Source organism: Grus americana, chromosome 1 (assembly GCF_028858705.1).
Source record: "Grus americana isolate bGruAme1 chromosome 1, bGruAme1.mat, whole genome shotgun sequence".
Classification (NCBI taxonomy): Eukaryota; Metazoa; Chordata; class Aves; order Gruiformes; family Gruidae; genus Grus; species Grus americana.
The window spans coordinates 18,887,826-18,912,321 of record NC_072852.1 but is presented as its reverse complement, the minus strand read 5'-3'; the positions used below and the strand labels follow the sequence as shown (position 1 = coordinate 18,912,321).

At 39.0% G+C, this 24,496-nt stretch overlaps 1 protein-coding gene across 6 annotated transcripts in view; it reads right to left on the bottom strand.

The window, feature by feature from the left end:
- The window catches only part of TAFA5 (TAFA chemokine like family member 5), a 516,381-nt gene extending 492,534 nt beyond the window's left edge, over positions 1-23,847 (bottom strand). For all 6 annotated transcript variants that reach the window (XR_008575467.1, XR_008575468.1, XR_008575469.1 and 3 more), the window contains exon 1: positions 22,616-23,847. Coding sequence is in view for 3 of the 6 variants with exons in the window: in XM_054813305.1 (XP_054669280.1) it covers positions 22,616-22,727 (112 nt within the window). In the remaining 3 variants the exon portion in view is untranslated. The remainder of the gene's footprint in view (positions 1-22,615) is intronic.
- Positions 23,848-24,496: the final 649 nt, after the last annotated feature.

The following is a 24,496-nucleotide window of genomic DNA, read 5'->3' as shown; positions in this document are numbered from 1 at the left end:
TAGAAGACTCCCTAAGAACTGCTTCATTTCATACGTCTCTACAACACATGTTATCGTCAGCTTTTTCAAAGCAGTCATCATCACAAAACTTAATGAGGACTTGGGCAAAGATTTTCCATCTAGTCCTTTATAAATCCTATGAATCTCTGTGTAGGTTAAAACCATAAATTTCTTCAAATTACATTAACAGAACATTTCTTCTTGATGTTATTTTGTAGTGATTTCTGGGCAGACAGAATTTGGCATTGTCTACTTTCCTGTTATAGCTTACTCTGCATCCTTCTCTAGTAAAGTTTCACTTCCAAGTCTTACTCAACTCTGTTCTAAGCTACATTAATCCATGCTCGAGGAAAAGAGCAGGTCTCTTTTCTAACCAAAAATGACTGGCTTGGTAGATGTAGGGAGAGCAATGGATATTGTCTACTTTAACTTCAGTAAAGCTTTTAATACTTTCTCCCTTAAGATTGCCACAGACAAGCTGCTGAAGTATGGGGTGGATGACTAGACAGTGAGGTGAACTGAAAACTAGCTGAATGGCCAGGCCCAGAGGGTCATGATCAGTGGCACAAAGCCTAGCTGGAAGCCAGTAACTAGTGGTGTACCCCAGGAGTCAATAGTGGGTCCAGTCCTGTTAACATCTTCACTAATGATCTGGGTGGTGGGGAAGAGTGTTCCCTCAGCGGGTTTGCTCATGACACAAAACTGGGAGGAGTGGTTGATATGCCAGAGTCATGCTGCCATCCAGAGGGACCTCAACAGCCTGGAGAAATGGCCTGACAGGAACCTCATGAAGTTCATCAAGAAGTGCACCAGTATATGCTGTGCACCGATCAGCTGGAAAGCAGCCGGGCAGAAAAGAACCCGGGGGTCCTGGTAGACAACAACCTGATCATAAGCCAGCAAAGTACCCTTGCAGCAGAGAGGGCTAACGGTATCCTCGGCTGCATTAGGAGGAATGTTGCAAGCAGGTTGAAGGACATGATCCTTTGCCTCTACTCAGTGCTGCTGAGGCCACACCTGGAGTACTATATCTAGTTCTAGGCTCCTCAGTATAAGGCATGGACATACTGGAGAGAGTCCAACAAAGGGCCACAAAGATGATGAAGAGACTGAGGCACCTCTCCTATGAGGAAAGGCCGAGAGAGCTGGGACTGTTCAGCCTAGGGAGGAGAAGGGTCAGGGGGACCTGATCGATATATAAAAACACCTGAAGGGAGGGTATAAAGAAGACAGAGACAGGGTCCTCTCAGAGGTGCCCAGTGACAGGACAATGGGCACAAACAAACATAGGAGGTTCCCTCTGAACATCAGGAAACACTTTTTTTTTACTGTGAGGGTGACTGAGCACTAGCACAGGTTTCCCAGAGGTTGTGGAGTCTCCATCCTTGGAGATACTAAAAAATATCTGGACATAATCATGGGCACCCAGCTCTGGGTGGCCCTGCTTGAGCAAGAGTGTTGGACCAGATGAGCCCAGAGGTCCTTCCAACATCAACCATTCTGTGATTTTATGATTCTGTAACAGAGACTTGCATCATATATGACTGAAGCTCAGTGAAGGTACAGAACTCAACAAAAGTGTTCAAAGCAGAATGAAAAGGTGGCAGCATCCTATAGAGAATCAAATTGAAATGCTAATTGCATCAGGCTTAGATTTATCTGATACTATTAATCCTCCACTTAAATGAACATTAAATCCAATAAAATATAGTTCTTTGCCATGTACTAATACCAACACACTTGTTGGGTAATACATTATTTATGTGTGAACTTTGCTGATAAAAATGCCTTGATATAAAACCTGATGCAAGTGTCCTGCTTGACATATTCATAGGAAAATGCTAAACCTGTGAAGTATATTGATTTATCTTATATCACATTGTTTCTCTGTTTAGACACAAACAAGGGATCAAGGGCCTTTTCTGTTTAAATTACTTTCTGTACTTTATAACATTAACATTATTAGACTAGTTGACAACCCATACTACTCCTATGGACTTCATTATAACTAGAAGAAATTTATGGCTGAGAAAAATAATAGATAATTACAGATAATAGACAAAGATAATTGTTCTCTCCCACTTCAACCATCTGAAGTTCTCCCAGCAAAAAAATCCTAAGTAAGATTCATTCAGTCACAACACGAGATACTCACTGTTAACTCTACGTTCTGCAAGTTGATTGAACAAGTAGTTGTGACTAAGGAGTAATTTACACTATGAAGACAGAAGCATATAAAATGGTCAAGCTAATGATGGCTTATTATTCAGAATCCCCCACAAAAGGAAGATACAGTTAGCTTCATTTTATGAATCTTTTGCAGTGCTTTTAACAGTACCTGGATAAGGAGCAGATGTGAAAATAAAACATTATTCCATAATGCTTTATGATCATCAATCTCATTTGGGTGTTTCCACTCTCATTTCATTTTATATCAGTTCAGGCAACAGGACTACGTATTTCCATGAGCTGCATTCCATTCACCAGACAATCTTCAGGAGGGAAAAACTGTCAGTGTTTGAAAAGAGTTATTGGTATGACAAGGGTAATTATAATAGTGCTTTATGCTTTGGGGAGTAATGTAACACAGCTCTGGTTTGTGGGCAGCAGAGAGACTTTAGTTATAATGTACGTAGTGTGGTGTGTTATTCTGTATTATTAGCCCTGCATGGCATTGCTAAAGAGAAATGGTGGCAAGTCAGACTAATATAACAGGAACTAGAGTATTTGTAATTCCCTCCTCAACATCTGTTGCATAAAATGTAATTTGCTCATTTGTGCAAGCTGTGCTTCTTTAAAGGCAATCTCCAAATCCCTTTTTGGATGTACCTGCCTCGATTTGTACAATTTGAATGTGGCCCAACATAGCCTGCATTTCAATTTCACCTAATTTGAGAACGCTGCAGTGAGCAACCTGTTTGTTTAAATTATGTCAAAAACAAAGCAACACAGGGGTATGAGTGACCAGAGAGTCAGAAAGGAAGAATCCAAAGAGGGATTGTTCTGTTGTTTTTTCAAGAGGAATAGCTCTCAGATCACCAGGAAGAATATTAAGCAAAGCAGTTAATATGTAGTTAAAGGAATCGTAATGCACATGAACATATGTTGTTTTACCTAATTTTGATCAACTTAAAAGTAAAAATGTCTTTATTCTTTCAGTTGTGTTTAACATGCCATCTGGTTTAATTATTCCTTAGGTAGCACACTATAAAGTTAATAGTAACAGTATTGTTAAGCCAATCAGAAAGAATGTTTCTGATGTGATTTTTCACCAAGGATGTTTCTCTCAAACCCATTGACTACGAGGTCAATGTAATAAGCTTTTGCATAAGTATTACATTACTGCCAGTGCTTGGCAGATGTTAGCTCAGAATTGCCACCTCTAGATTAACTCAAATCTGTTTACTCAGTGAAAGAATTTAGTCATAATCTAGAGTGCTCCTTTAATTTTGAGTTTCAGGTAGAATTTTAATTTTAAAACTATTTAAATACAGTTTTTAAATAGTTGAAAAGGTATGATGGCATTAAAAACACGTGATCTTACAGGATTGCCTGTTAAAAGGAAATAAACTGCAGTTTATAAAAGTCATGTTGATTAAAGAGACAAAATACTAAAGTCAATCTCAGTCCTCATTTCAGCAAGAAAAGATATGCCCAGTGAGACTTCTGAAATCCACTGCTTTAATCAGTTAGGGAAGTGAAATATGGAGTGTTCATTATTCATTGTAATACCAGAGGGAAGCTAGGGATTTAGGGATTCACTTCAACGTCTTTGAGTTGAAAAGTGATTTCAAGCAGTTTTGCATAATCCCGATTTCAGAGAATCCTAGTGAAGTTCACCATTCCACTCCTGCTGATTTTCAACAGGACCTAATTATTGTTTAAGATCCTAGCTAAAAATTACTTTGTATTGTTTATCTTCAAAACTATTATTACAAAAAAAGAACGCTGTAATAAATTATCACAGAGCTGAACTTTTTCCTATGACTCTAAAAAATTCTGTTTCCCCTGAAGGTGTTTCTGATATGGGGGGGAGGACTCTAGAACAGAATTTCATCTCAACAAATGCATAAGAAATACTTTATGAAACACACAAACACACAACATACTATTCTGAATTTAGCAAAAGAAAGGGAGAAGATTTAGAATACTCTATTGGTAGGAGAGTGCTTGATATTCTCATCATCATAACATACATATTTCCATTCTCAAATGTAGTATTACGTGTTCTCATTCCCTATTCCGGATTTCAACTATGCATGTAATAAAGAATGTTACATGATGATCATGAATTAACAGACCAGATATCAGTCACACTGAAAAAAAAAAATATTAAATTGCTTTAAGCAAACAGGTGTTTTCCCAATTCTTTGCTGCCCATTGCAGCTGCATACAATTTATGGCATAATACTGCTATTTGAAATTATACCACTTACAGTGGTGTCTGGTGACACCATGAAATACAAGAGGCAAAAAATAACAATTTCTCAACAGCCATACTAAATGGAGTTAATGGAAATCATTTGTGGTTTACTAACTGCCTCCAAATCTCATCCAGCCCAGGACTCCCTGAGCAGAAAACAGCTGGGGGACAGGAGGGCTTTAGGGACAAGTGTCATATAACCTTGTGCTGTCCTCCGATTGCCCTAGGTATCCATTTATAGCTACTGCTGTGATTACTGGGCTGAATGACCTGTTGATATAACTAAGTAAATTTGTTCCTATGTTTCAGTATAAATAAAGAACAGAACTACATCCCATAAAATGATAAATAAATGATAACAGACAATTTCAGGTACTTGAATGTGTTTTATCAATAGAACAAATGTTACCCAAAATATAGGAATCTCTCCCAGGACTCATTTTGGGAAGTCCTAAGGATAAGGACGTACAGTATTGATGAATAGAAGAGATTGTAGCTGTAACTCAAAACTTGAACTTAAAAAGCCTTATCAACCAGTCCAAAGGAGCTAATCAAGATGTAAGAGATATCAGGAGACAAAGACAGTAATCCATAGGCAATTCCATGATTTTAGTGCAGACTGTTATCAGAAGGGGTAACCTCTCCGTTATCCCAGCCACGTGTTCCTACACACCTTATGCCAGCCATAGCTCTCAGAGAAGCTATCTGTCTGAAAACCAATTTCACTACAAGAGGGAGAAAAGAAAAAAGAGAAAAACAAAAAGAAAAATGTATTGGATGGCAATCACTTCCATGATCTGGCTCTCAGTGTGGTAAGAGCTCAGTCATGGTGAGTTGAAGTGATTGAAAACCATGGGCTCAAGGGCTGTAAAATATTCTTATTTGGATACTGTAGATTGTTCTAATTTGTATCAAGTAAACAAAAATACCCAGGTATAAGAACATTTAATAAATGTTGCTGGCTGGCTATTCTCCTGTATTCAATTACCAACACCATGAATGTAACACCAGTGGATGAGTGGATGGTTTAGAGCCTATTACAGCATCTGTCTTCTGCTCCAAGGGAATGGCAGCCTGTTCATGTTCCGCCCTTCTCAAATGCAAATCATGCGTGCCCTAAAAGTAACTTATTCATAATCCTTCTCCCTCAGTGGCTTATCCACAAGGGGCACAATCCATCATCTAGGAAACACAGGGTTAGGGGAATCGTCAAGGATATAGTTCTGATGAGGTGCTGCACAAATTTGGCACATAATAGCTTAAATTAAAAGTGAGCAGTTGAATGATATAATGGACTGATTATTGGAAAAGAAAAAAAAAAAGGCAACACGGAAATAAGTTAACAGCTAGATATTACCATCTCACAGATGCCTAACATTAAGAACAGCAATATCATTAGATGAACAACAGTCTGGAAGAGATCTCTTCAAGTCATCAAATCCAGCGCCTTGCTATCACAGACCCCTATGTATTAAAATCCTTTTCCTAAAGCAATTAAATCCCACTTCCACTTAATCCTGAGCTAACATTGTCCTTGGGTTTTTTTCTTTTTTCTTTCCTGTTGTTTATTCTCCTGATGTACCTTATTATATCTCTCAACTGTTGTTTGACTAAACGAGCCAAGAAATTTTAAACTTAATTGCTGCAGTGGACATTCCATTCTTCTGAACATCCTACCACTTTTCCACCTAGTTCAGTATGAGTTTCTGAATAAAGGGAATTATATACAGCTTTGCTGCTAAAGTCTCAACAATGCTTCTATAGTGATATTAATACTTCTCTATTTTCTAACTCACCTTGGGGTCACACATCTTTTTCACAATCCCAGTAATGATTCATAGCTTTCCTGCAATGAACCAACATGCCAAGAATCTCTATTCCTGGACGATGATAGATGAGCTCTCATTTTACTGAAGAAATTCATGATGACAATTAATAAACACATGATGTTGTACTTCATCTAACTGTAGTTCATCCCCTTTCTATTATTTAAGTCTTCAATCTCATCCACTGGTGTTACACTTTTTCTTACACTATGACGTATCAGTAGGATTTTAAAATGCAAGCTAAATGAGATACGTGCACCCTAAGTATACTTCCTTCTTGAAGCATTACATACAAGGCATTCTTTGATATTATTGACTGCAATACAAAATATCCCAGACTCATATTGAATCAAATGATGCCATGATTGAACCATTTATTCTAAAACAGTGAAACCAGCCAAGCAACAAATTCTACATACAGAGACTACTGCAACAGCTATTTGATTTTATATGTAAAAGAAAATGATTAATGTTTTTCATTTAGTAGGAAACAGCTGCACTCCCAACTTCACTATCTGGAAAACAGGAGGAGAAGTAGCTGTTTAAAAAATCATATCATTTTTAGTGAAAAATGGCTTCAACTTTGGGAATAATTGCTGTTGTCAGTAGTTTGCTAGAAAATTACCAGCCAAGCATTGAAATAAAATATATTAAGATTCAGAAGATTTTTAAATAATTATCAATGTGAAAATGAATTACAAATATCAACTATTGGCCTGTTCACACATATTAGCAGTCAAGAATACACCATGCCAGCTTAAAATACATTCTCCAGTCACTCACACACTATGGTAGCTACCTAAGTGCAGCAGGAAGCTGTTGCAAAGGGCAACCTTTTGAAGTAGAAAGTAACCACTCAGTCCCTTTCTGTCACTCTCCCTCTTTTATTGCACGTTCTAAGAACTTGATCAATGAAACAAGAGATACTGAATTATTATGCCTTTTGCCATAATTTTTCTAAGTGGAGAACTACATTCTTGAGGAACAAAAGATGCACTGGGATTCAGTGAATGTTAGGTCAGTCTTTCTGTTCCCATGTCAATCAAGTGCAAGAAAATATTGACAGCTTTTCTACCATTTTAATAAGTGTACTGCTCTTTAGAAAAGGGGTCAAACGAATGATTTTCCTGTAGAGAATCTGACACAATATTTTCTAACTAGAGAAGTAATTGTTTTTCTGTAAATGCAGTTACAAGATCTTGAGTTTTAATGTGCATGTACAGAAATGTACATCACATGTATTTAGTTCAGAAAGACTGTTTGTTTGATTTTGACTGCTGACCAAGTTTTTAAAGTACTAAACCATGCAACAGTCTGACACACCAGTGCTGGACATGTTCCCAGCTGCTGGCCAGAATCTGATCACCTTTTTCTAAGCAAGGTGTTCAACAAAGTAGTAAAAAACCCTCCTGTCTAACACCACCTGTCAGCTGGGCTTCAGACCAGGCCACCGGTCTGAGACAGCACCTGTGGCTCTGCTGGATGACCTCCGCATTACGGGGAAAAGGAAGACAGTCCTATGAATTCTAACAGACTTGGCAGCTTTGGTATAGGTGATCTCCAAGTACTCCTACTTTCATCCCAAAGACAGCTGCAGAGGGCAAACAGTAATAGTCTGAAACGACTTGGGTCATTTTGCTCAGACCACAAACTCAGGATAGGGCATTTCTTTTCTCTGCCACCTTCAGACTCTTACAGTGATCATACTACTCCTATTTACTCCTCATCAGGATCTAGGTGTGAGCAGGAGAATGCACACATTGCATTCAACTCTACCCCATTCCAACTGTGAACATAATAAACTCTATAAAAAGCTCTTGTTTAAAGAGGAGGCAGCAAGAACTGAATCAAGGAAGGCCAAAATAATGCTGGAACCTTGACAGAAGTGCTCCGAAAAACAAACTTTCTCTAGAATTGCTCCCATTTACGAATAGGTTTGTCTTTGTGCCGCTAAATCAGGTCACAGCTTCAGATGTCTTTTCTTCATCTATTGCTCAGAAGGCCACGACAGCAAAAATATCCTCCTGGTGTTCAGCTGTGACTTACTGGAACTTACCCGCTTTTCAGGGGTGGGTTGGTCATGGTGAAGCGGTCATTCATACCTCCAGATTTGCACTGCATGTACAGAAGGAAGAGGGAACTGTGATTTTATGTGGAAATGAAGCTCCAAATGAGACAAAATTCAAAAGCCCATGCTTAGCAACATAAAACATCTGCTAAGCAATAAGAATGTGTACAAAGTCTAGTTCAAACTTTCAAAGGCCTACACTGGTCTGTGAAAGTAACTTCTCATGGCATTGCCATTCCTAGAAAACAATTATGTTTGTCATTCTTGACAATGAAGTGTAAGAAACAAAAAATCTATGATGGTATTAGCAGCATTGTGATACTAATTCCCACAAGATTAATGAAATAAAATAGAAACCAAATTTATTCAGATTAATTTACCCTAATTTTCTTCTTTTACAGACAAAATAGAAAGACTTCTATAAATTAATTGAGCTATTTATTTTACAAAAGAGAGAGAGGGACATGCTTGTTGTCAGTGTTTTATGAACCTGAAAGGTAATGTGGTCCATAAAACTCCTTGACACTTGTTTTTGAGCTTCACAAAATTAGAGTCTGTACCTCATACTTGAAGTGTCAAAAAGACTAGTTTATTTTGCCTGTTTCATCTACCAGACAAATTTCCTGCTCACGAGAATTTGTTTCATAGATTTTTACTCCCTTCTCTTTAAAAAATAATAGAGATTAAGTTCCTTGAGGTAGTAAGTCTTTTATCAAAGGCAAAAATAACAGATGCCTGTCCTGGAAAAAAAAAACATGCCACAAGCACTCTTTTTCAATGTTATTGAAAACATACATAGAAAATGCATTTATGTTTAGAATCATGTTGTTAGTGCAAGATCAATATTCTTCATGTATATTCTTCATCTTACAGAAATCTGCTTTTTATAGGTATAGAAACTAGTCAGGCAATGGAGAAAAAAAAACCTATAAAATGAGGCTTACGCTGTGTATGCGTGTATCCTAATCAGTACAGGCAGAATCACTTTCTAAAAAGTACATTCTAGGAACAAAAGATATTAATTTTCAGTATTTGTAGAAGTGCCACGCATGCATGAAAAAGTTTTCAAATATTATAGTACACCGAATTGAACAGAAAACCAAAGCACATTTTAAGAGTGATTTCACAGAAGTACATTTAGAAATCTAGTTGGTTTCAAAAAAAGCTATATATGTAACTTAAACAGAAGTAAGAAATATCAAACAAAATAATCAGGCAAGTTTGAAAAAAAGTAAAGGTAGAGTTTGGCAGATATTTTGATAGCATTTGCATTAATTTCACATGTGGAAGCTCTTCTTCCTTTGTTAGCTTCACTGGCTCAGACACTCACGCAAACTTGCAATGTGTTGTTTCACCATTAGTCATTTTAAATCCAAGTTAAGGAGAAAAAAATGTCTTCTCTTTTCACCATTAATTCTCTTTCATTATTTGCGATTGATTTAAAAGTAGTGTTTTCAACTGTTTACAGACAATAAATCATTCCTCATTTTGTGTGTTTAAACTTGCTGAAATTTCTTGTTCTCTGTAAATAAACATTATGGTAATTTTTCTGGAATAATATCACATGTTAAGATACATAGGTTTAAAATCTATCAAGCAACATTCTTTCTGCCTGAGTATACTCCCAATAATAGCTACTTTCAATGTGAAAGGAAATACATTTTTATGGCTATCACTATTGTATTTTATAAAGCCAAGCATTGCAACATTGGATGAAGCTTCTGGCCAAGATTTGTTTTAGTATGTACAGCAACTGAATGAGTTAGCCCATACACATTCTGTAAGATCTTGATTTTCCTGCCTCTCAGCTAAAATACTACCGATGTTGGGGAACTAATATTTTGACAGTTTGTTAACAGCTTTAATTCCTCCACTATGGCAGTTCTTGCATTAAGCAAAAAGACAGAAGCGTACGTTCTCCCTTTCACCAACTACGTCCTCCTGACTAGCAGTAACATTTCAGACTCAGGTGCCCATGGAAAAGGCAAGGAGAGACAAGGCTCAACACAGAATCTACTAACTGAAAGCAAGCACTCAACCCAGCTCTTAGCTTTCTTTAAATGATTTGCAGCCATAGACATATCTCATACTGTATTACAATTAAAGCTATTTATCTTACAGTCCTAGAAAGAACTGCTGTTATCAATATTTAAATATTTAAGTGGTTTTATATAATTTTGGAGGAAAGATCCACAGAAGAAAAAATATTACATTTATTTACTGATCAAGCTACTCCTAAATAAACAAAATTACTCCTCTCAAAAATTCCAGACAAGATATAAATTAGCCAATATCATACATCCATTTCCAAGGAAGTAAAATTAAAATGGATGATCCAGAGTGTCATGTGGTTTTCTCATATGTGTATCCCTGTGTTTATAGATCAATCAATCCTGGGATGTAAGTAAGAGGAAAAGCAACTAACACACAAACAAACCTCAGTGTGAATTTACAAGCTTTACTTTTTTTAAGGACAGAATTTTGTCTGAAGGTTGTCTGTCACATAGTTGTACCTGATTTGAAAGGCGCTCTGTTGACTTTTAAAGAAATGCTGTCAGAGTCTGCAAACCAAAGCTAATATCCAACTTCCAATTCTTTTCAACACCGCAGCAAGCAAAATTCAAAATTTTACTTCCTCTATTATTTATTAAAATTTATACCTTTTCTTCTTCTGAGTTTTCCATCTTACCATCCAATTAAAAAAAAACCAAACAAAAAAACCCTACAACCAACCAAAAAACCCAACCTCATGGCAGTATCTCTGCTCTTCAGGGGAAAACAAATCAGCAAATTTAGAGATGTGGGGAAAAACTGTTATATTTTGATCAGTTAAGTTCAGCTACAGTGCTACATCCTGAAAATAAGTATATGCATTATAGAAATATACACTGAGAAGAGTAAACCAGAAAGCGAAACAAGAACATGAAACTGGTCAAAAGCAGACTTTAGAAACACTGCTCTTTCATTTTACAGAAGAGCTCTGAAATTTTTATTCCATATGCTTTATAAGACCATTCCTTTCAAACAAAGACCAAAATCAACTAGCTCTGGTTTAAGTTCTAGTTTCCTGACACCCACTTTTAAGAAAGAGAGCTGTTCCTCTTCCACAACTGGAAAAGTGGAGATTATCCAGCCCTTTGTCACAAAAAAACATACATGACCTGAGTAATATTAACATGCATCTGAAATTTAGACACCCTTGTCATGATAAATGACGTATACTCATTGTATATAGCAGGGCTCTCCAGCATTGTGGCAACTTAAAATCTTTGTTCAAATTACATGCGCTGAAACTGAAAGCATATTTTTTCTCAACAGTTCAATAGTTCTAACCCTCTGTGCATAGTCACGTCTGTTGCTTTAATATACTTTTAAAATAATTAAAGACAATTTAAAATAAACAGGAAAAAAATAAACTCTAATTTCAGGTATCTATTATATTCTCTGTGCACTGCCAGTTTACTGAGTTCTAATAAGGTACATATACGCAAGCCTACAGTATGCCATACCACAGTTTATAATTGGTTTATAATTGGTCTCAGAGAACTTGATGCATGTGGAAGAAAACCAACCAAGCCCAATTCTCAAATCTCTGCAGATCTAGCAGTTGGGAGAAAAAGTCTCTACACATATATCAAGTTAACGTGTCTGAAAAGTCACTGGCAAACCGTGATTCACATAGCTGTACTTGTCAGACCGACTAACAGAAAAGCATTTCAGGAAGTGGCAAGACAAACAGTAGGGCCAATTCACCTGACCTTAGATAAGAAAAATAAGAAAGCAAAACTGAAAAATAGAGAAAACTAATATTGGGACTCTGTGCCAACATGGAGCACTAAATTCTAAAAGAAGCTCTCAGGAAGGAAATGGACATCAGTTACTACAAGCAGTTAATGAAAGCCAGTGAAATATATTGGGAACATGCTCTAATAAGGTAATGTAGGAAACATTTTCTTGAGTTCTATAAATTTGGTCTTTGATGGAGACAAAAAATCCCCTATAAATTTCAGGGAATTAACTGGAAAAAAAAAAAAAGAGATAGGTAGTTGCTTCATTTTATTTTGCATCTGTGCTTATATTAAAATATCAAGAGGAAAAGATTACTTTCATTCTGTGCAATTGAGGATTCTGAAGGACATCCCTTTTTTCTACATAGAGATAAATTACCTGAGAAAGCATTAAGCAGTAATTCTTGGTACTACATATGCTCAATGCAAAGTCAGTCCTATGAAGTCAATGTAACATTTGTGCCAAAGAATAAACTGGTTTGCCTATATTCCTGTCAAATGCCAAAATGAAAAAAGATAAGCGTTAAGCTGTTTTGTAGGAATTACTTTTGAAATGCCACCAACTCAAGTATTGTAAGTTGTTTTTAAACTAATACCTTGGAATTGTATCTGAAAGACCTCAAATCCATTTATCATAATTACAAGTGGCAGTATGTGCAACTTGTTATCACCCTGAAAGTTCACAGCAGCACTTTACAGAAGTCTGCAAAGCATGGGGAAGGGAGCCCATATAACACCATAAACTGTTAAGAAGTCTCTTCAGTAAGGCATTGTAAAGAAGACTGTATTAGAAAATAATTAAATTTATACACAGGATTAAGGTAGAGATCTCTAGTTATACAGGCAGCACAACCAGATTTGGCCAGCTGTTAGACAAAAAATGTCCATAAAGATATATACCATGGAAAAAGGTGAAAAGCAGCAATATATTCCTTGAACAAAAACATATTGATAAAAGAATGAGGTGTAGAAGGCAACAAATCTCTCCAGATGAAAAGGACTGTAAAAATAGCACTTACACTGAAGAACGTAGAATTGGAGGAACCACTTGGGTCATAAAGCCCAATAACCTACCAAAAATAACCACATAACATAAAACTTTTTTTCATATATAGCTTTTATTTTCCAGGTGAGGGGAGAAGGAAGGGCAGGAGGAGTTGATGGGGTGGCACTTTAATGCTCAGTGAAATGTGTATTTGCTCTTATATTCAAGGGAAGCATTTCTAGTCTCCTTTGCCCCTGCAGCTTCTTATATATATGTACACATTGTTCACCTTTAAACCTTTTCTTACCTAAATCACAAGTAGATGAAGGTAATTCAAATATATTACTCACACTATAAAAGGTTGCATGGTGCAAATGTGTTTAATATTGTTTCGTATGGAAGAGGCTTAAAAAAATGAGAAAAAGAATGGTAAAGCTGATAACCTTTGGTATACTTATCTAAAATTCACCTAGTTTCCAACTTTTTGGGAAAGACAGTATTTTTAGAGTGCCCAGAGTGTGAAAATATTGGCAATGAAACTGGAGAATTTACAGTAAGACAAAACACATTGCAAAGAATGTTCAGGATACAAGCTGTTTGCAAAGATGTCGTCAGAAGATCCCAGTAATTTATGCCAACTACATCCCTCAATTTGTACAAATCCTTTGCTGCAGTAGTTCAATATCTTGACCTACAGTCTTAATGAATCTGTATCACAAGGCTATTTATCTATGGTTTTTCTTCCTTACAGAAAAATGGAACCAGTTACTTGGCATTAAACATTTAAATATTAAGCATGGGCCTTGAAAATAAACCCAGCAACGTTCTAAAGATGCTGTACTGAAGGACCAGATTAATGTGATAACATATATGTTAAAATTTTAGCAAGTTGTCTAATCTGCTTTATAGTCAACAAAGACAAGCACTTCTGCAGCACAATTTACCTCAAACTACATTATGTATCTAAAACAGGTCACATGAACTGCACTGTAAAAATGTCTATGTTTCCACTGACTTTAAAAGGAGATTATGGATGGAATATATATTTATATTATGGAATATAGGTGACTATACTGCAGAAATCTAAGGTAAGGAAACACCAGTCCTGTTCAGATGGAATTGAAACTATTTGTCAGCCATTTCTTTTAACCCATAAGGATCTGAGTTCCAGAACATACATGTTTACTTTTTTCTAGCTGGAGCTAACTTAGAAAAAAATTTTATATCTTTATCATTCAAGCCTATATATAGAACTACTTTGGAATTTGTTCACTATACAAAAAAATAATAAAAAAGTCACATTTCTTTTAAGTTGCACAGAAGAAAAGTGTTTATCCAAGGTATAACTAAATATAGAGTTCATTTTGGTTCAAAAAAATGAGAAACTTTCAGGAACACCAGAGAATGCTATTAGTAACAGGTAACCTCTCACAATATCTGTTACACTCGTATTTAGTTTACTTTAAAGCGAGAGAACAGAAGTCATAGAATGGTTTGGGTTGGAAGGGACCTTAAAGATCGCCTAGTTCTAACCCCCCTGCCATCAGCAGGGACACCCTCCACTAGACCAGGTTGCCCAGAGTCCCATCCAACTTGGTCTTGAACACTTCCAGGGATGGGGCCTCCACAACCTCTCTGGGCGACCTGTTCCAGTGCCTCACCACCCTCACAGGGAAGAATTTCTTCCTAATATCTAATTTAAACCTACCCTCTTTCAGGGTCATTACCCCTTGTCCTGTCACTCCATGCCCTTGTAAACAGTCCCTCTCCAGCTTTCCTGTAGGCCCCTTTAAGTACTGGAAGGCTGCTCCAAGGTCTCCCCAGAGCCTTCTCTTCTCCAGGCTGAACAACCCCAACTCTCTCAGCCTGTCTTCACAGAAGAGGTGCTCCAGCCCTCTGATCAGTTTTGCAGGCCTCCTCTAGATCTGCCAGAAGAAGTGCCAGAAGTCACTGTTCCCACAGCATTTCGACATTTCTGCTTGCAATTGAACCATTTAATAAAAAGTGCAAGAGCTTAGCTTAAATCCACTTCTATCATCTGGCTAAGCTGTTCTGCCAGACTTTGCACTGGTGTAGTTCAATGGAAAAATTAAACATTTTGCTAAAAGGGATACTGACATCTGAAAGCACCAAAAACGATACAGGCATTTGGGGTTAACAGTATCTCATACTGTTAGCGTATCATCTCTTAGAACACATTTGTCAACATCAGAGTTCTAAGATAATCAGAAAAACAAAACCAAACAGAGTTCTAAGAGCAAAGGTAAAAACCACCATAAATTAAACTATGATTAACAAGAACACAGTAAGATAGACTTCAGAACCCAAAATTTCTTTTTCAGATGTAGTAATTTCTTGTTTCTGTAAGAATTAAGGACCTTTCTCTCAGATGATGCAGCTTTGTCAGCTAACAGAACCAGCAGGTTCTACCGCTGTGCTTGAGAACAGTTGGTCACTACAATTCTTCTCTACAACAGATGAAAAATCAGGAATCAGTCCAAGCAACATAACTTGCAATTTGAAACGTTACCAATCTCTTAGGGATTCTGCTCTGGGCTTTTATTCAGTTTTTGGTACAGAAAATACAAACAGACCACATCTGTTAACAATGTTCTGGAATTAACCTCCACACAAAACAAAACCAGAGACAGTGTCAGTTCTGGACCTTCAAAACACCAAACTGAACAACGGGGTCATAGCTGAAATTGCTACTTTCACACACAGGCAAAGACAGAAGGAAGCTTGATTTTGCCAGGTAAGTAATCCTAAAAAATATCCTAAGATCCAGCCCTGTTAGAACACTCTCCAGTTGCAAGAGCAGGAGATGCCAGTGGTGGAGGGCCGTTAAAGACAAGGGTCAGCTGAAAGCATGTGTTAACTCGGGCTGCAAAAGAATGAGGCAGAGAACATCAAAACTAAAAATAAATCCTACCAACCTACATCCTTGAAGGGAATTGCAACCACAGAAAAAATAGTAGCTAGAGGTCTCTCTAGATATAGTTCACGTTTTGTCCAACAGCAGCATATCGTTTGGCAAAATAAATAACATTTTGTTCTAGAGAAGTAACTTCCTTATTGCTGTACTGGGTCATGGGCACTTAAAAGAAGTGCTAGGAGACACAAGACCCAGGATGATATTGAATAACTAGCTGTTACTCAGGAAAGAACCAAAGGGGCTGTAGCAGAGAGAGTCCTTCGAAAAATAGTCGGTTATACTCCTCACCCCAGAGTTAGATGAGATACTTTCCTGTTGTCTGAAAGCAATCAAGTGTTTGAAGAAAGGTGTCCAAAGAAGCAGTCCATCCAGAGACCGAAATAAAACACAGACTGCACAGTTTTTAGGAGATCAATAGATCAGCACATGAATGCAAAACCTTGTGATTCCTGTACTGTAGCCAAAGTCCATTTATTGAAAAACATGCACAAAATATTTGAAATAAACCTCTACACCAAAAATATTGGAAAACATAGTCTAAATACGGCTCATATATTTTCAAATAGTCACTGCATAACATTTTCCTATTTGCAGGGCTAACATAAAAGCATATCCATGAAGAGATGACTTCCCAAAACATCTACAATAAGCAATTTTGCCAGCCATCTGTGCAAAAAGCAGTGTAACTTCCCTTTAAACAGAGAAAAAAACCCTAAACAAATCCCCAGCCCAACAGCGGAACAACACACCTGGTCAAATATGAGCCTAAGCATGAAAACGTACTGGTTTGAATTTAGCAACAAAGAATATGCAGAGCAGGAAGACTGGTTAATCACTGCTGTCTAGATTTGCCTATGTATTTGACACTTCTGTACATAGTTCAGCATCCAAGTGCATTTTTGAGTTATTGACAACATTCAAGGCATACCTCTAATAAACATTATTTGGCATGCCAGATGCTGGACTAGCTGTGGGGGTTTTCCCACATAATAGCCTTATAGTTAGAGTACTCACTAAGAAAGCACTAAATTACATCTAAAAACTGAGAGATTTCATATCGCCAGCTTCTAGCAGAGAAGAACGAGTGGGAAAATGCCCACTCATAAGGCTAATCTCAGTGAAGGACTTGCTACTACTTCTTCAATGAAGTCACTAGACAGAGTGAAAGATTAATGGGATCCCAGTGAAAGAAAATACAATCTAGCCCATGTTTACGCACCTTGCCAGAGCAGAGGGGCTCTCCTCCATGCTCCCAACACTGTTTTCACACTATATGGTAAGAACAATACAGTACATTGCATAAAGAGAGGAAAAAAAAGCAAGTCAAAGAGGTCTCAGTCTCTCTCCTATCAACTCTGGGAAAAAAACGGAATACTCCTCTGTCACATATTTAATTGAAAACATCCATTTCTTTCTATCGCCCCCTCCCTACCTGCTTCCCATTATATCCATCTATATCTGTGGTTATACTTGCAATGGAAGTAAGAGCCATAATTCAAATACATTTGAGAAGTTGTAAATGATGCTTACTTAGCCTTAAAGGGTTGAATGCAACATTAAAAGTGGTAAGAAGACATTTCTTATGTCAATGCCAACGACTTCTATGTAATACATCATCTGGACAGACTACAACACAACTGGTGAGACAATCTCAATGTCACTTTGGCACTCACATTGACAGGTAGTATGTTGTAGAGGCCATTAAGTTCAAAGCACTGGTTTTAATTCAAAAAATGAACCTTCTGAAAAAGGAGCAGCTAGGATGTTATATAAATAAAATTTTAGTATCTTGTTTTTCTTATTTAATGTCATAAAAGCATTATTTTTCATTTGTATGCACAAACTAGACTGAAAAAAAGTTTGAATAATGACAATTGCCCTACATGTCACATTTATTCTGTGTGCAGAGTTTGAGAGAAATACAAACACAGTAATTCTTGCAGAAAATGTAATAAAATTACAGATCAGTTGGACAGATTAAGAAAATCTTTTTCATTTGTAAAAAACAGAGAATGAATGATATAGGATCAGTAACAGGAGCAGTAGGCCTTCATTCAGAGATGACTTCTGCACATCCAACATAAATCAGCAGGGACCATTTATCATATAGCAGCTGTTCAGTAGCCAATGCACGATGACATGGTAGCTCTTGTTAGAGAGGCGTCCAGGTGACAGTCACAGCTAACTGCCATCCCTGCTGGTAGTCTCAAATAGCGTAAGGGAACAATAAGACCTAGAGACCATAGTAGCCTGTGTCTTCTAGATAGAAAGCAATTCCACAACAGGATGATGAAAAGGTATTTCTCAAATGAGCAGTGTCCAATGTGTAACAACAGGATCTCAATTTAAGGTGAGGTCAATTATCTGCATTTTGCATGGTACCATGCAAAATCTTTGAGACACTTTTTTTTTATTTATCCTAAGAGATTGATTTTCCTGCTCAACAAATTCCACAAATTTAAATGGTAGACTGCAGAATCAGTCATTTAATATAACCTACCAGTCTTTCATCATTACAATGTTTTTATTTTGTATTCTGCAAGCAAAAGAAATAATGAATTAGGAGAACATGTCTTCTTTCCATTTCTTATTATTGCGAAAGAACTTGTACTTGTAGTGCAAAACTGTAGAGTTACGGGAAATATTTTGCATTTTGGAGTTTTGGATTCTTTTTTCCTAGTACTATCACCATTTAGTCAGCATAAATGCTGGCTTTCATATTGCTGTCTTCCATATACCATATTTAAAACAAGAAGGTGAACTTTCCAAGTGCCATTCAGTTGTGGTGGTTCCTTTCAAAAAACCCACTTGCTTGCCCTTAGTAACATTACCTTAACAGAACAGCAAAACCTGTAACACCACAGGGGCCTAATGTTCTATTCCTTATGCTTACAAAACAGTATAAAATAAAGAAGGCCAAAAGCTCATAACAGCCACAACTTTGCTAAAGCTGAATCCTATGTTGTTTAAAAAGTCACTATTTACATATAAAAAGCACCTCAGTATTTATAGCAAAGCCAACTGAATAAATGCACTAAAAAATCATTCTGAATTAAAAACATGTTATTTAGATTTCTGATATAGCATGCAGCTGTGATGCCACAGAAAATTTCCTTAATTTGACCAAACTTTCTAACATGGAAAAATGTAAATCCCAGTTATAGAAGGAGAAAAAAACAATTCAATGTACCTTTACAACATAAAAACAGTAACTTAAAGAATTCACTGTAGGTACTTCTCTCTTGTCTACTAATTTCATTAAGCAAGTATGCAGAATGCGTGTCTGGGATCCAAAAATGTCACAACTCCTTTAATTCTGTATTGTCATTGAAGGTGGTCACCCTCTAGCTCACCCTCCTAAGACTTTTTTTACATTTACTAATGCTTCTGTTAAGTAAACTAACTCTTTGGTGGTTACACCAAGGACCATAAACAGCCTATTTCTATGACTTCATTTTTGCCTTCTCCTGTTGACAACCTACCAAATCAGACCATTTTTCTTCAGGAGGAGAATATTACATTATATTTATCACTATAGCAACTAACCTAGTTGATTTGATGCAGGTTTCTCTTCCACCATAGGATGGAGCCACTATCCCTAAATATAATCTAAACATTTAAGAAAGAAAATAGGATCAGTTTATCATTTTACCTTGCCAAAGAAAACATAATTGGGCTTCAGAAATTAAAATATAAATGAAAATCTAATGGACTATACATATACATCCAGAACGTGCTTTATAAATATGCTTATCTGTCAAGTGGAACTCAGAGTATGGTGTTTACTGGTTGCTCCCAGTAATAGGGATGACTATTGTACAACAAATACATTCCCAGAAACAAAGATTCACAAAGTAATTAGGGGAAGGGGAAGAAGCATTCATATAGCTGATTCAGGAATAAGCTTTGTCAGACCAACAGATTAAAAATAACAATAAGCAAGGTACATCAAAAGTTTTATTTATAGTGCTGAAAAAATGGAAATATGTAGAAGTTCTGATTTTTTTTGAGCTGCTGGGTTTGATGTAAATGTAGAAAAATGATACAGTGAGAGACAATCAGATATGAGGTTCCTGTAACTACTTTAATAATGTGTTCAACTGTATTGTTTTTTTACAGAAGTCTGCTTGATATCAGAGATTTAAGTTGGTATACTACCATATACCTGAATATAAGGTGTGTGGAAAAATACAGAACACCTTACATTGTCAAGTTCTTTTCTTTTACTTCCTAAGAAATATGGCAAGGCTGTTATTCTTAAAACATAACTGACACCCCCACACACACCCAGTTATGCTTGTCTTCAAAAAATAAGGCATCAGATGAAAAAAAGACTGACTAAACCCTGGGTATTTTTAAAAAGAATTCATAAAATTTGCAGTACTGCTTTACCTAGAAATAGCTTTGCATTTTTTTCCTTGATTTTTAAACATCTTCACCCTTTCCACAGAGCAAAAACATTTTTTGCAATTTTTCAAATACTACCGCTAGAGAAAATGTTCACGGTGCTTCATTAACATTTGGAATTGCAGTTGTCAAATCAGTGAAACATTACATAAATGGTGGAGTGTTTTGACACTGCATATTTTAAGCTACATGGTGCTTTTCAGCACTATATGGAATGAAGAGCGTACTACATGTTTGAGAAACACCATCTACACTGGCTGAGAGAACCAATTAGAAATTGGTCATTTAAGCACACTAGAAATTGCCTTCATATTATCAGCTAACATTTGCACTGTTCAGCATCAGTAAACAATGCAAAAAAAAAAAAAGAACAATACAGAACAATTCAAATGGACAACTTCATTCCTTAGAAGAGAACATTGACAAACCTCTCGCTGTTGAATATAAGTAATTTTTAAGGTGTCAGAGTTTACAGTTAACTCTTTCTGAGGCTGTGTTGATAGAAGATATCTGCACAAAAGAACTTGTATCTTCTCATAAAAAGCCTGGGACCCTCCAGACATTTCTAGCACAAACTTAATAAAATATTTGCTATTACTAATATCCAGCTGAATTCCCTTTACACTTGAACTATTCATCCTGTAATATGCATTTACTGAGTCACTTATCTCCCAGCATGCACATAAATTCTTTTAAATCTAAGTAAGTATGTTGTTTTGTATACCCTCTATATTAGCACATTGAATTTGACACTATATACAAAATGAAATTATTTAAAAGTGTGGCCTGCTTGATATGATTTTTTTATGAAAGTGTAATGCAAAATGTGCTAAATTACAAAAAATAATTACAAAATATGTTACTCTTCTTGTAATAAGCCTCTTTCATTGTTGTCAGTAAAAAGAGTCCCTGTTAACATGCAAAAAAAGTGACTTAAAGGTTCTCTTAACCAATTACGATCTTGTTTCAGGAAAAAAAAAAAAAAAACACAGAAAAATGGAGAATATAATATGGTTGGAGGGAATGGAATAGAGGGTTAAGAAATGCAGCAGGCATGCTCCTGAAAACCAGAATCCATTTCCTATTCATCATAACCTACACCTATTACAGCTCAAAAAGACAAGCCTAGTGCAAAGTCTTTTATGCTACAGCTAATGAAAGGAATACGCACTATGTGTAAATTACAGACCACATTCAGCTCAGGTTTGGAAAATACAGTGTAGATTCATTTTGGCAAAGTTGAGCAGGTCCCTCCTGATAAATTATATATTTTCCCGTTATTGCATAGAAACTGCTTTTTCTGTTCTCTCTGAAAGATTCCCACTCTGGTACTATGGACTAACTTGCATTCCCCAGAAGTCTGCACATTAACTGTATTTAAATTACATAACTGCTTGAAAATAACTGTTGCTGAGACAAAAAAAAAAACAAAAACCAAAAACCAAAACAAAACGAACAAGAAAAAATAAAGATCTTTAACAGTATTAATAGTCCAGGCACTTGATTCTTACAGATTCTTTATCTGCAACTCTGTGTGATTAATGGACAATCTATCAAGCCTGAAAAAGAATATACAAAGCTCTACTGATAACCTGTGATGCAGCTCTAAAACTGATAGCATGGGCTTACTAAACTGCTGAGGATATGCTAAGGAAGTGGTGGGGTGTTCCAACACAATTTCACAGTCCGAGAATCACATATGATCCCGATGATGTTAAGACATCTGTCACTTGACTAAGTATGTTCTTCCTAAAGGAATGAACATAAGCAAAATAGCTCCTGTCCATGGAAGGTGGATGGGGGCAGGAGAGTGTGTACATGGAGCGAGCAAGCAGTCTGGGATAGCTGGTAACACCTGATAATAAACAGTGAACAGTGGATCATGGTTACCACCACTAAAAAGTTTGTTCCTAAAATCCAAGAGATGTTTCTGTTCAGACTCTAAATGCCACATCTACCACCTAAGGACATCATCTCATGCTCACGAGATGCAGCAGTATTAAAGTGTCAGTCTACTTGCTTTATCATGGGGGAGTAGGAGGAGAAGCATTGAGGTGGCAAGTCTAAGGCACAGTACCTACGCCTGCCAGCTTCAGAGCTTGGCCTTTGCCAGAAGCGTTACCTCAGACGGGAAGGGCGTGGATTTACGCCCAGCAAAAGCACCAGGACAAATAGGTACTTACTGCAGTAAGCGATTAGGAGACTAGCCAGGATCATGATAGCCCAGAAAGTTGAGGACATGCTTGGCAAGGCGTTGGCATCTTTCCTACTGCTTCTCCTGGGAGATGGAGCCATTGAAGCCACTTCCCCGGTGGGGGAGAAAGTCAGACAGTTTCACCAGTCAGCTCTCCCCTTGACTGATGGCCTTTCTCCACGTGTAATCCCCAAGGAAGGCATCTTCCAATGACCCCGCCGTTCGTCAGCAGCAACACGGTCCTGTTGCAGGAACCATCTTCCAGCCAGAAAGCCAAGGCGACTCTAAAGCATGCAGGACTTTGGCGCAGTGGCTGCCGCCAGCTTCCCTCTTGTCACTGTGGCGAGATTCACTACCGTGGTGGGCTTTATTGGGACTCGGATGCCTGGCGTGGTGCTTAGCCTTGAAGATGTCCCACGAACGAGCCTCTTTTTATATTTTTTTAATTTGCAGAAGTTGGTTCGCTTGTTGTCCCTTCCCCTGCCTCCTCCCGCTCCCCCGGGGGCAGACCTCCGCAGGCCGGGGCCCGTGCCGAGGCGGTGCTAGCGCGGGGAGGCCTCCCCCGCCCGCCCGCCCGCCGCTCTAGGGCGACCCCCGCTCAGGCCGCCGCCGCCTGCCAGCCCAGGGCAGCATGGCCGCGGGGGCAGCAGGCACGGAGGGGCGAGGGCACCCCGGCGGCCACCGCCGCCCGCCCGCGGGGAAGGGCTCCGCCAGGCAGCTCCGCGGGGCGAGGGCGATCCGAGCCCAGCGCCCGCGGAGGAGCGGGGGACAGCGGTGCCCGCCAATGGCTGAGGACGGCGGAGGAGACAGACGGCCCGGCCCGCCGGGCGGAGAGGCGCCCCGTCCCCCCCAGGCGAGTCCAGCCTGATCTCCCCTCCCGGCCGGTCCTGCAGGCTCGGCGGGGTGAAGGCGCGAAGGGCAGCCGGATCCGCGGCGGGCGGGACACTTTACAAGGAGGGTCGGCGGCGGCAGGTCTTCTCCTCCTCTCCGTGCGCCGCCAGCCCCGCTATTAGGCTCTGCCGCTAGAGCAGCGCCGGCCCTTCAAGTAAAGAGAAGGAGGAGGAGGAGGAGGAGGAGGAGGGGGACGGCGGTCACGCCCACAGGTGAAGAGCGCACGGAGCGGTCCTTCCCCCGGCACCGCGCCACCTGCGCGTCCCCGCCGGAGGAGCGCTCCCGGCCTCGGGGCGCACATGGCCCCTGCACCTGCCCGCCGCCGGCGGCGTCTCGCCCCGCTCCTTCGCTCGCCTCCCCCGATGCAATGCTGCGACCGGCGGGTTTAACCCTTGGCGGTGAGGAGGGAGGAGCCGCGGGGGGAGCCACCCCGCTGCGGCTGCTCCCAGCCTTGCCGGGGGTGTGGGTCGGAGGGGGCCGAGGGGCGCGGGCCGGAGAGGGACGAGCCCTGTGGCTCTGCAGCGGGAGAGCCACCTCCAGCGCCCAGCGTCTCAACATGGCTTTCAGCGGAGCGGCGGCGCGGAGGAGCCGCCGGGCGGGGAAAGGGAAAGGGAAAGAAGGAAAGGGAAAGGGAAAGGGAAAGGGAAAGAAGGAAAGGGAAAGGGAAAGGGAAAGGGAAAGGGAAAGGGAAAGGGAAAGGGAGGCGACGCCCGCCGGTAGCCCCCTCGGGTTTGCTCTCGGCTGAGAAGGAGTCTCGGCAGAAGTAGAAGGGGCCCCGGGACCTCTTCCCGTCCCCTCACCTGCACGGTGCGGCTCAAGGTCTCCACGGTGTATTCTGCCGAGGCATGGCCTGAGGCGTTAATGGAAACATTCCTCCCGTATTCATCTGTGGTCCTTACAGAGCCTGTCGGCACGCAATTTCTGTCGCTGTAGCGGCAGGGACATATCGATGTGAAACTCAGAGGGCTCCAGTCCCCAT